Source organism: Carassius auratus, unplaced genomic scaffold (assembly GCF_003368295.1).
Source record: "Carassius auratus strain Wakin unplaced genomic scaffold, ASM336829v1 scaf_tig00214575, whole genome shotgun sequence".
NCBI lineage: Eukaryota > Metazoa > Chordata > Actinopteri > Cypriniformes > Cyprinidae > Carassius > Carassius auratus.
The window spans coordinates 1,377,437-1,389,468 of NW_020527719.1; the positions used below are offsets into that span (position 1 = coordinate 1,377,437).

General features: G+C 34.5%; 1 protein-coding gene across 3 annotated transcripts in view; it reads right to left on the bottom strand.

The window, feature by feature from the left end:
* The window catches only part of LOC113092377 (collagen alpha-1(XIX) chain-like), a 128,885-nt gene that overhangs the window by 37,270 nt on the left and 79,583 nt on the right, over window positions 1–12,032 (bottom strand). For 2 of the 3 annotated variants that reach the window (XM_026257966.1, XM_026257963.1), the window contains 9 exons: window positions 7,460–7,522; window positions 7,309–7,353; window positions 7,076–7,108; window positions 4,328–4,363; window positions 3,751–3,798; window positions 3,367–3,402; window positions 2,907–2,951; window positions 2,399–2,452; window positions 864–917 (listed from right to left, as the gene is read on the bottom strand). In XM_026257966.1, the coding sequence (XP_026113751.1) occupies window positions 864–917; window positions 2,399–2,452; window positions 2,907–2,951; window positions 3,367–3,402; window positions 3,751–3,798; window positions 4,328–4,363; window positions 7,076–7,108; window positions 7,309–7,353; window positions 7,460–7,522 (414 nt within the window). The remainder of the gene's footprint in view (window positions 1–863; window positions 918–2,398; window positions 2,453–2,906; window positions 2,952–3,366; window positions 3,403–3,750; window positions 3,799–4,327; window positions 4,364–7,075; window positions 7,109–7,308; window positions 7,354–7,459; window positions 7,523–12,032) is intronic. The other variant, XM_026257965.1, reaches the window with a different exon arrangement.

Below are 12,032 nucleotides of genomic sequence, written 5' to 3' on the forward strand. Positions count from 1 at the left end.
AAAAAAATAAAAATAAAATAAGACTAAAATAAATAATATAATTTAAAATGTTTTCAGCTATTAAAACAATTTAAATATTGGCCGAAACAAATTTTAGTTGAAAAGGGCTTGATAAAAAAAAAAAAAAGGTTTTTAAACTAACACTGAAATACACACACACACACAAAAAATTATATATATATACACACACATATATATATATATATACATACATACACACACACACATATATTATATATATATATATATATATATATATATATATATAAATAAAAATAGTTATATATATATATATGAACACAAAAAAAAGTAAAAATAAAAGTACATTTAAAATATTGAAAAATTACTACAATAGTATATAAATAATTATAAAATACATTTTATTGGACTTTTCTATTAAAAAGGCTATTTAACTTAATCACTCATATTATTTTAATAATTCTAAATAATAAGTTGCTACTCAAAGATGAGGAAAATTCTGGAAATTAATGAGCAAAGTGTACAGCCATTCTTTAGTTCTTAATACCATCTGCAAATCAGTTTTGCTGTAGGTCAAGTCTTCAGAATAAAGGGAGTTTGTTGTGCTTCAGACTAGATTTCCAGTATCTCTACAGACGTAACATTTTGCCTTCTAAAAGACCCTAATAAATAAATAACAAAGCAGTACTTCTTAGATCTTAACTATTTTAGCATACAGCTTTTTATCTTATAGCTGGTGCAAACTGTCAAGATGTACCAGCAAAACAGCTCAGTGAAGTCTGATGTGAACAAATTGTCCTGAACATGACCTGGTGCTTCAACATATGCAGAAACAAGGAAAATATCACACTAGAAACATTCAGCCCCAGCGCTTTCTTGTGTACCTTTTCTCCTTTCATTCCATCTTTTCCAGGCAGTCCTGGTTGACCGGGAGAGCCCTGGAAAAATCAGGAAGATCAGCTTTATCTGTTGCTGCTTTATTCATTTTAATTTTATCATTAACATCCCCCATCCCTGTGTTCCCATCTTTTTTGGAATAAAGGCAGATGCTAATTAGCAGAAGCAGGTGCCGAGAACAGATTGTGATGCTGATTCCTCCCCACACGTAGAGAACTCAGATGCACCCTTCCCTGCAAATTAATTTTCAGATTACCGATTGATTACTGATTGTCTGTGCAACAATTCACAGCTCTGCATCCTTGTTTTTCTCGCCTCTGTTATTTATACATGCATTGTCTTTTTCTGTGTGTGAGCGAGCGAGTGGGAAAAACTAAAAGAATGTGGAGGTCGTGATTAGAATAAATCTAGATTTTTTAATTTTCATGTGGTGTTTCCCATGCAAAAGTCTATGGTACTCTGAAGAATTTTTTAATTGCACAACCGGCTCTTCATGGCGTTCTTTAGAATATCAAAATATCCTTCATACAGAGGAACCCAAAACTGTTCTTACATGGCATTACTGCAAAAACTCCTTTTTGGAACCTTTATTCATAAAGGAAGAGCTTGAAAATTTGCTGAAAATCTACTCACTCTCAGGCCTTGCAAGATGTAGATGATTTTATTTCTTGTATCTTATATTTATTCATTTAGCAGATGCTTTTATAGCATCTATATACATTTTTACTAGTATGTGTGTTCCCTGGGAATTGAACCCACAACCTATTGGACTACTAACACAATGCTCTACCACTGAGCCACAGGAACACAGGTTCTTCATAAGAGAAATTTAAATGGATCCTCTGCAGTGAATGGGTGCCGCCAGAATGAGTTTAAATAACTGATAAAAACATCACAATAATCCAAATGACTGTTAGTAGATCAATTAATAGAACTAAAACCGTTGTTTCCAGCTAAAATGTGAGTCCTCCATTCATACTATTGAACAGTGAAAAACAAAAAACAAATATATATATATATATATATATAGAGAGAGAGAAATAAGTAGAGAAATAAGCATAGATCAAGCACTGATTTACAGTCCAAAACTTTTAAAAACAAATATATGGATGGTTTTTCCCTGGAGGAAGCATTTTATGGATTACAGACTTACAGTTTGGCAAGAAGCTCTCATTCTGACGGCACCCATATACAGGATAGGATCCACTGATGAGCAAGTGATGTAATGCTAAATTTCTCAGAATCTGTTTCAGTGAAGAAACATGAAAAATAAACTCTACAACTGTTCTGATGAAGGAACAAACTCATCTATATCCTGGATGGCCTGAGGGTGAGTACATTTTCATTTTTGGGTGAACACTTTCTTTAAGAGTGTATCATTTTCTGGTCTCATGTTGCCTCATTTACAGTATTTTATCGTGCATTTTATTGTTTGGTTGCCCAAAGTGTACTTTTGATCAGTTATAAATTTTACCCAAGCAGTGAAGAAGGAGATGAGAAACTAAAAATGTTTCCTGCTTACCGGATCCCCTGGAAGACCACGGAGGCCAATGGGACCAGACAGACCCTGCTTTCCCTGTAAAAACACAAACACTTGTTGAGATCTCTTCATATGAGCAGCATGAACATATTTTGGGTTTGAAAAAAAATGGTTTGGACAATGTGAAATCAGTTTGTGCCTAAACATGCTTTGGAAGCTCTTGCTTCAGGGACTCTGATTTTATACCAGTTGTGTAGCATTTTAACTGCTTGCTATTCTGCGATCAGATTCGTTTTGGGACCATGGTAGCATGCCACAACCCATTTAACCCAGCAAGAACCGACTGCAATAAGCCACCCGTAAGAAAGCGTCTGGAACTGGTCAGTAAATCAGAGAGATCACGGCAGACCTGCTAACCTACTGGTCAACCGCGCTGACAAGGTCCGCAAAAAATCTATCACACCAAAGCAGAGAGACTTTAATGTTCTTTCCATCTTGGTTAAATCATAAGATGTCAGCATGAAGGGTTTATGAAACAGGAAGTTCATACCTCAAGTCCTGGTGACCCTGTCAATCCAGGCAATCCAGTATTGCCCTTTTAAAAAAGGACTCAAAGTTAAAATTATACACAAAATTATTTACCAGTAAATTTCAGAATAAATGTGTATAACTTAAAACCTTTTCATGTCCGAAGTAACAAGGCCATAAAATTAAATATATCTAATATCTTTAATTATTCCATTGTAATAGTATATTATATCTTTTTTATTTCCTTTTTTTTTGCATTACACATTGTCATAAGTACTGTTAAATCGATCAAATGATGTGACAATGTTCAGAAACCTGTGCACATACAGTATTACACTATTCCCTTGGAATGGCCAAAATAAAGATGGGTCGCTTTTTTTAAGCTCATATATGTTCAACATTGAATGACATGGATGCTGTTCCTCTGATGTGCACTAATGTATATAAAAAAAACCTTACAACATCTTGTGCACTTTATTTACCTGGAGACCTTTTGAGCCTTCAGACCCTTTTTCACCCTGGTGAAAGAAGAGAAAAGGCTGACTGCAATGCATTAAATCACATTCTCAAGAGGACCTACAGTAGAACAAGAAAAGGTCGAAACATATCTTTTTATGTGTCCACCCTTTCAAAATGTTTCCTTTTAAAGGTCCCTGCTTTTAAAACCTTCATGTCTCGACTAACATCTGACAGATTAAAGAGAGAGCCAGACTGAGCAGTTTGATTGACTGTCCACTGTGTTGATTCAGCACAGCTTTCATATTTTTCTTTTCATTTTAAGACTAGGCTGATTTTTAAAAACCTTTTAATGATCTTACAGTCTGTTGCGGATGCATGACAAAAGACGCTAATGAGTGGCTACTAACCTGGTCTCCTTTCTCTCCTTTCTGGCCTTTTTCACCTCCTTCCCCCTCATGGATTATTGGGAGAAAACAAACAGAACAATGGCTAGAGATTATTCATGGAGGAAATGCATGCTTACATAATAATGATGATAAAAAAAAATAAAAAAAAAACAGTGACCGTCAGTTTACTATGCATATGATGTTATTAAAACAGCACATCTGACTGAAAATTATTTCCAAATACATTGCAAAAGAAATTCTAGGACTAATGTTATTAAACATTGAAAGTTTAAGGATTAATAAGAATAATAATGATGATGATAAAATATTAATACTAATTATAATGTAATGTTATGATGTAAAATAAATATTTTCACTTAATTTTTATAGAATTTTCTGTCTATTAATTTTTATTCACAGATTTGCAAAAATAGTATAAAAATAAAATAAACCGTGTTCAACTAAAATCACATTTTAATTATAAATTCAAATAAAAATATCAGAAAAGATATATACGAAAAAGAAGCATTTTCGCTAGTGGTTTTAAACATTTTTATTTGTAAAAAATCTCGTATTTTTAAACGGCATCTGAACTTACAGATCCAGAAAGTCTCAGTCCATGTGCTGTCATCACCTTAATAAAGAAAAAAAAGACTATTTAATATTAATGTTAGCTTATGCTGTAATAAAAAAAAATAACTACCATGAGACAGCAACTGCAGGTTACATGTATTAAATTGAGCCTAGGACCATCAAAAAGAAGTTGGTGTTGAGTTTTTAGTTTTTTAAAGGGAAGATCAGGTGAAATGCTCATTAGAAAGAACTTATCAGTTATGTTTTAATCCTTTCTCATGCTCTGTTCTTAGATCTCAGTTCAGTGATAACCTCAACATCTCCACACAAGCATAAAACAGAAGCTTCCTCTCTCGTTCTCAACTGTCCGGGTGGCCTCTATGTGAAAGATTACCATTAATCCAGGGTTTATGGCATTTAAAATGGCAAGAGCCTTTTACTGCAACAAGAGGCCAGTGAATATAGACCAAAAAAGTGCCTCTTCAAGACATCACTGTCTGCCACATAGAGGTGGATTCACAATCTGTTTTACGGCTTTCCATTTTTCCATTAACTACCAGCTGGTTTAATAGCCTGTCAATCATCATGACGGCTTTCAGTCAGCGGTGAAAGACAGATTGTTTTGCACAATGTATCCGTGGATTCATCTAGAGCGTTTCATGAGCTGTAAAACAGAAGTCTATGAATAAAGATGAAACAACAGGAGGCCTGACGTAACTTCAAGACAAAGTTGGTGTAGAGAATGAATAATAGAATGTTTCCGGTTTTGTACATTTATTCATTGTGCTGAATAAGTGTGTGGAAATTATATGAAACCTATTGAGCTGCCCATCTTATTCTCTTCCTAGGGAGTTGCCTAATACATCATATTAGGTGAAAAGGACCTCACAGTTGACTGATTTGAAATACATTTAGTTTAGTCTTAAACTGTCGATTATCACACAATACAATAAACTCAAAAATATAATGCACAAAAACATAGGTTAAATTCATACACATTTTTTTTTTTAAATATACCAAACATTTGAATTATGTTTTGTTAAATGCAGAAAAGTAATGTTTATAAGTGTGCACTATCATTCAAAGTTTAGTTTAACTAAACTACAGCCAGACTGTATTTACTTGATTGAAAAAAAGCTATTTAAAATAAAATAAAAGTTTTTATTGAATATACTTTAAAATGTAATTTATTCCTGTAATAGCAACGATTAATTTTATTCCAGTCTTTAGTGTCACATGCTGATTTTGTGCTCATTAAAAAAGTTATTCTTATTATAAATGTTTAAACCAGTTGTGCATATTATACTCCAACTGAATATTAATTATATTTTTAAAATAAGGTGCTATACAAAAATCATAAAAAAATAAATAAAAAAGATATATTGTATTGAGAAAAATTACAAATCCTTAATTAAAAGAGAAACAACAACAAGCTTCATTCAGAGATGGCTACAATCAAATAACAAATAAAAGAGGAAACCATAAAGAAAAATTTCAGAACAGGAGTAAAAAGAAGCCATCAGATTCTTTGGTGTTCCAGGCTTCATGAATCTTTGTAAATTGGTTTAAAAGGGCTAAAGGCATCTCGTTTCTCCCATTTAGCAAGAGATTCACACAGCAGGCAGCATCGATTGATTTTGTGCCCTGCTGTCAAATCGCACCTTTCGTCTCCCTCTTTTGATTTAATTGACACGGTCAATGCAGTTCCAAACCTGCAAATTTTGTGCTAAGTGCAACCAAAAAGCTTTTGGCTTCTCAGCTCTCAAAGGTTTTCTTATTAGTGAGCAGTCAGCAGAGATGAAGCCGATGAGCAGTGCTGCACTAATAATGCAGTACACTCTCCACTGTCAATACGCCAGAAGCTGTTTGTGCTGGCAGTTACTGTAACTTCGACTTGGACAATCATAAAATGCAGAACAAACAGGAAATTTTGTTTTCATTTTCATGTGGTCTTCCAGTTATGTGTCTTTTAAAACCTACACTGAAGTTAAATCAAATTTAGAATACTGAATAAATAGCTTTATTTTATCGGTATTAACATTTATAATTGATCGCAACAGGGCTCTTATTAAAGAAAGTATTTCAGGTGATGTTGACCTTAAAATGAAATGTTGGTAAGTGTATCAATAAGCAGAATTATAATTAATAAATAAAGCACAATATACATTATTTTATTGACTCATTTGTTCAAAAATGATAGTAAAGTAATTTATAATGTTACCAATTTAACATTTATAAATGTTGCCATTATTTTTTTTTAAACAAATGCTGTTATTTTGAACATTCCATTCATCAAAGAACCCCCCCCCACCAAAAAAAAAGAAAAGAAAAATTGAACTAGCTCAATTGCTTTGACAATAAAAAGAAAGTATTCTTAACAAATTAGCACTTTAGAATGATTTTAGACTGGAGAAATCCCTGAAAATTCAGGATCAAAATGCATGATTGCCATCATGAATAAACTACATTTTAAGAAATGTTACAATATAAAAATGTTATTTTAATCTGCAATATTATTTCACACTTAGAGCAAATTTAGAGCAAATAAATACAGCCTTGGTGAGAATAAAATGCTTCTTGAAAAAAATGACTGACTGCAAAATTAGCTCTGACTCATTTACTGGACTTGAATCATCTCAATGGAGTCGTTCATGGCATGAATATCAAAGGTGTGTTTATCAAAGATATGCAAGTTTCATCTCATGTGTGTTACTACTGTATGTGATGTATCTGTATGCGTCAGAACCTCTGACTGAGAACCTCTAGTACTCACGGGGCCCGGCAGACCTCTGGGTCCTTCCTCACCCTAAAGGAATAATGATTAAAAAAAAACACACAAAAAAAAGTGAATCAAATGAACCACAGAATTGACTGAGTCTGAACCTCAGTTATAGTCAAAAGGTTTTCTACACAAGACTATGATTTATTAGACCGAGCTGGTATACAGGTGAACAGACTCACCTCCTCCCAGCACACAAACTAACAAATAAAACATGCATTACAAACCTTTTGCCCCTTCGTTCCACTGGCTCCCTCCAGGCCAGGTAAACCCTGTGGAGTGAGATATTAGAAGAGACGAAAGTATCATGAGGTAAATAAGCAACCAAAGATCTGTAATGGGATTTTTTTTTAATCAGAGCTCTGAGATGTTACATACAGTATCCCCTTTATCGCCCTTCTGTCCATCCGTTCCTGCGACACCCGGGTCACCCTTCATACCCTGAAAAACAATAATAATAATCACACATGTATACAACATATGAACACAGATAATACTGTCTAGGGGTGAATAATCTGCACATGGCAACCACTGGCTTAAGAAATATTATTAAAATGTAAAATATAATGAAAAAATTTGTGTATATATATATATATATATATATATATATATATGTTCAAGTATATTCAAGTTCTTGACCTTCTTGTTTTTACCTTTCCACGCCTTTATAATTTTTTTTTTCCAATGCTTGTTCATTATTGCCAAAATTGTAATTTTCAACACGGACACTTCCTTGACCTTTCTCATCCCGGGAAACCACAATTTACAGCAATTACTAAACTGCAATGATGGTGAAACTCAAAATCACATCACATTATTACACAAGTCAATGGAAACAAGACAATGAAGATGTAACAAGCATGATTCAGTCGTGCTGTGACGCATGCTGGGAATCTAGCATCCAGCGGCGCACATATCACACTTCTTTTTATTTGGCGGTGTTGATGTGATGTGGCACAGCGAACCAGAATATTTAAATGTTAAATGTCAAAAACAGTCTGTGAAGCCTTATTTAATCCATCTTCCATCACACAAATGTGCCCATGTTTGCATACATCACACATGCTGGTGTGCCACTTAATTACAGCCACTAAACATGAAACCAATGATCTGTAAGTCACCATAGCACATCATGTCACGCAGACAGGACAGGAATTTATCCGCCAATAGATGGCACTTTCGCACTGAAGATAAAGTCCTGTCTCACTCACTCTGCGTCCATTTTGAGTCCTGTCTCAAAACAATGCAAACTGAGCATCTTTTATACTGGCAGGCGAGAGGCTGAGCGTTTGAGCCTGGAATCCATTTCTGCTTTCAGAAACTCCAATACACATAGATTCAAAGCTAAACAATGTAAAATTATGAAAGATTTAGAATTGAATGTTGCGTTCTCTTTCAAAACAAACATCACTGAGAGGAAGTGTTGAGGAGAGAAGGGACCGTCACAAAACATCCCTGTGGTGATTTTAGTGGTGTCAGACTTGACTGAACGCTGTATGTACATTAAAATTCCTGAGGGGAACTATGTGGAGAGGTAATACAATTTGTCTACTCAACCTGGAAAAGGCAATTCCCTCAAGTTGTACAGTTTTTTTCTTTTTTCTTTTTCATAATATTGCTTACAAGCACAACAGAGTGCACACAAAAGATAGCAGTGTGTTTGGTCGAATGCCAAAGCTCAGAGTCTCTGTTCCTCTGTAATTGCCACCTCCCAAACCACCTCCTGAGTGATCAGATTGCTATCTGTTTTGATTGCATCTTGGAGACTCTGCAATATAGCAATCCAATCAGTCAAAAAAATAAACAAAAAACATCAAAAGTTATTTTAAAAATTATATTTCAGAAGTTTTCAAAATGCTTCAAGACAAAGAGACAAAAAATATTTTGGTATTTCATAAACAATGTGAGTTTTTTTTTCCCTCTTTCTGAATATTTTTGAATTTCATGATGCAATTGTGAGAGAAATCCTGAAATAACAGTGTTGAATAACACATAAGAACTTCATTTAAATAATCATTTTGTTGTTCAATTCGAATAAATAATTTAAAAACGCGTTACATCTTTGGATTTTACGGTCTTAAACATGATTCACAGGAAAAATCAAAAAGTAAATTCACACTACCTGAGATTTAATAATTTTAAATAATATTTTAATGATTTTTTTACTAATTAACTCATTTGACCTGAGATTTCGGACATCAAGAACAATTTTAACTATGGTTTAGGAAAAAAAAAAGATTTAATTACGAATAAATGATTTTAGCATTTCAAATCCATTTAAATAAAATTCCAAATAAATGAATAAATGTGAATGCTAACTGTTAGCAACAAAGGCTAATTTAAATGATCCTGTGGTGTGATAGTTTGTTACTATCTTATTATCTATTTTTATTTCTTGTCATATACTTTATAAATAATTGCACAATAATTTTTTATTAATATTAAACACACTTAAACATGTCCTCAGTCAAACAAGTGACCTATTATACAAGTAAGTGGTAATGATGTAGGTAACCCTGCTTTCTGACTTGTTACCCGCAGTAGAATGCTAAGGTCAAAGTATGTTAACCACACCATGTGTATTGACCATGAACAATTCCCTAACAAAGAGCAGCATTTACTCCGCTTCGAACTCTTGTAGCGTGAGTCTGTCAAAGCTCTCTCTTTGCACTGTCAGGACAAACGTATGCAGAAGCTACACAGCCCTCTCACTGTTCTCAGTGTCCAGTCACAGTCCAATGCCTGTGTGAACTGGTGGAGACGACACACACACACACACACAAAGCTCTCACAAGAGCAAATTGGAGCACTGCATACACACTCTCCTTCTGTCTGAGCTCAAAGGTGCACTGAAGCAAAAAGCCTGTCCCTCTGGTCCTCTTTGTCAAGCATCAGCTCTCTCGCCAAACCCCTGTGTAATCCTGAATCCCTGCGTGAAGATTTATAGGAAATGTCCTCGCTGAGGGAAGAGAGTGTCTTTTACGGCCAGCTGATGATAGATGGTCATTCGTGATCAGTAATAAAAGCCACACAGAATGGACAGAGTCTGAATAGCTCTACTAAGAGCTCGACCGCACAATTGCTCTTCTTACTTTGGCCTCTCCTGCTGAGAAAAGCAACTTGAACCAGCGTAAGGAGGTTTGTTGGACTTGCAGTCTGTCAAAACAGTGGTTTTACATGCTTTAGTGCAGTGGTGTATTGGTGGCAGGAAGTGGGTATACTCTTAATTTATGCCCCCCCCCCCCTTTTTTTTTTTTTAAAGCGACCCAGCAAAGGATGACCACCTTGTGTTATAAACAGTGACATGTAAAACTAGTCTTGTACAGTACCTTGCGAAAGTATTCATACCTCTTCATTTTTTTTTCACGTTTTATACTAGGTTGCTGCCTTATGTAACTGTTTAAATTACTTTTTTCCCCACATCAGTCTACACTATAATGGTAAAGCAAAAACAAATTATTACAAATAAAACCCTAAAATGATTCCATTGCATAAGTATTCATACCCTTATCTGGGACAGTTGAAATTTAGCTCAGGAGCATTCATATTGCTTATAGATGAAAACATGAATGAAAACATTCTTGATAAAAGAAAAAGTATTTTTGAGGATTGAAAAAAAAGTAGTAAAAACATTTACAAATAATGTTTTAATGCATATTTCAAATGCTTGAAAGTCTAGTGTAATGCAACGGTCTACGGGGCGAGCAATGAATTTAACCAATGAACAAGTGTTTTCAGCAGTAGTTTTGAAAACAAGTGAGCAAGCCTTTCTGATTGGATCTATTAATATTCCTAATGGGCAGCGCTAAAATACCAAAGACCCTGAGGCAGTTTGTTCTATGAAAGGACCACTAGAAGGTCAAACATTGACAGACGGCCCTGATACTGTATGATATAGACTGACTTTAAATGCAAAGCCAAAGGGTCTGAGCCCCACCCAGATGACAAGGAAACTTTTCATCTCTGAATTCAGCTCATGGTTAATATAACATAATGGTTTGGTGTGTGTGCATCGTCCCTACAGCAAACTCAATTTAACTGAACATTTCAGAAACACAGCATGCCTTGCTTACTGCATAGAAATATTAATGTATTGACTACGCACCTCTACAAAAGCCCACCCACCCAAGCATCCAAAAATGACTGACAGCTAAAGACACACGTCATGGTTTTCTAATTGGCTAATGCATGCAGGCATCCTGACTGTTATTTGTTGCTAAGACACTACTCTTTCAACTGAACAATGTACAAAAATAGTTAAGACAACAGTGACTCACTTGACGTCATAAACAGAAAAATTCTCAAAATTCTATATTTATCAACAATAAATCAGCCTATATTTGTTTGTCCTTGTCCTTTTATCCCTCCGGGCCTTAGCACGGCTGAATCATGTCCGGTGCTTGAACACATACATAGCTTCAAGGCCTTCTAAAATTAAAGCATATATTTCTTGATAAACTATTAGGGTCTCACATTTTTTATGCTCCAGGTTTAAAACAAGAACTTCTGAAATCTGACTTTTGTCAGTTTTCAGTTACTTTGGAAGACTACTGGTGAAATAAAACCACAAATTTGCTGCTTATATTTTAGTTAATGCACTTATATTATTACTAGTTTTTTTTTTTTAAATAGAGGAATAAACTTCTTTTATTTCTGCTTTTAAACTCTCTGAAATGACTGACCTCATAGACTACCATTGTAACTGTATGGCTGTAAAAGAGATGTTTCTTTGCTTTTACAAAACGAGCGGACGAGATTAAATTAGTTTTTGTGGAAATCAACAGTATGTCACAAAAGCTGTTGATAGTCCTTCACCTGCTTTTAACCTAGAATGTTCATTTAATTACACCCAAGCCTGAATTATTTGCCCTGAATTAGATGTCAGGTTGGATGGTCTGGGATCAGGTAAACGATGCTCCTGGTTACACTGTCCATTTGACTACACTAATTA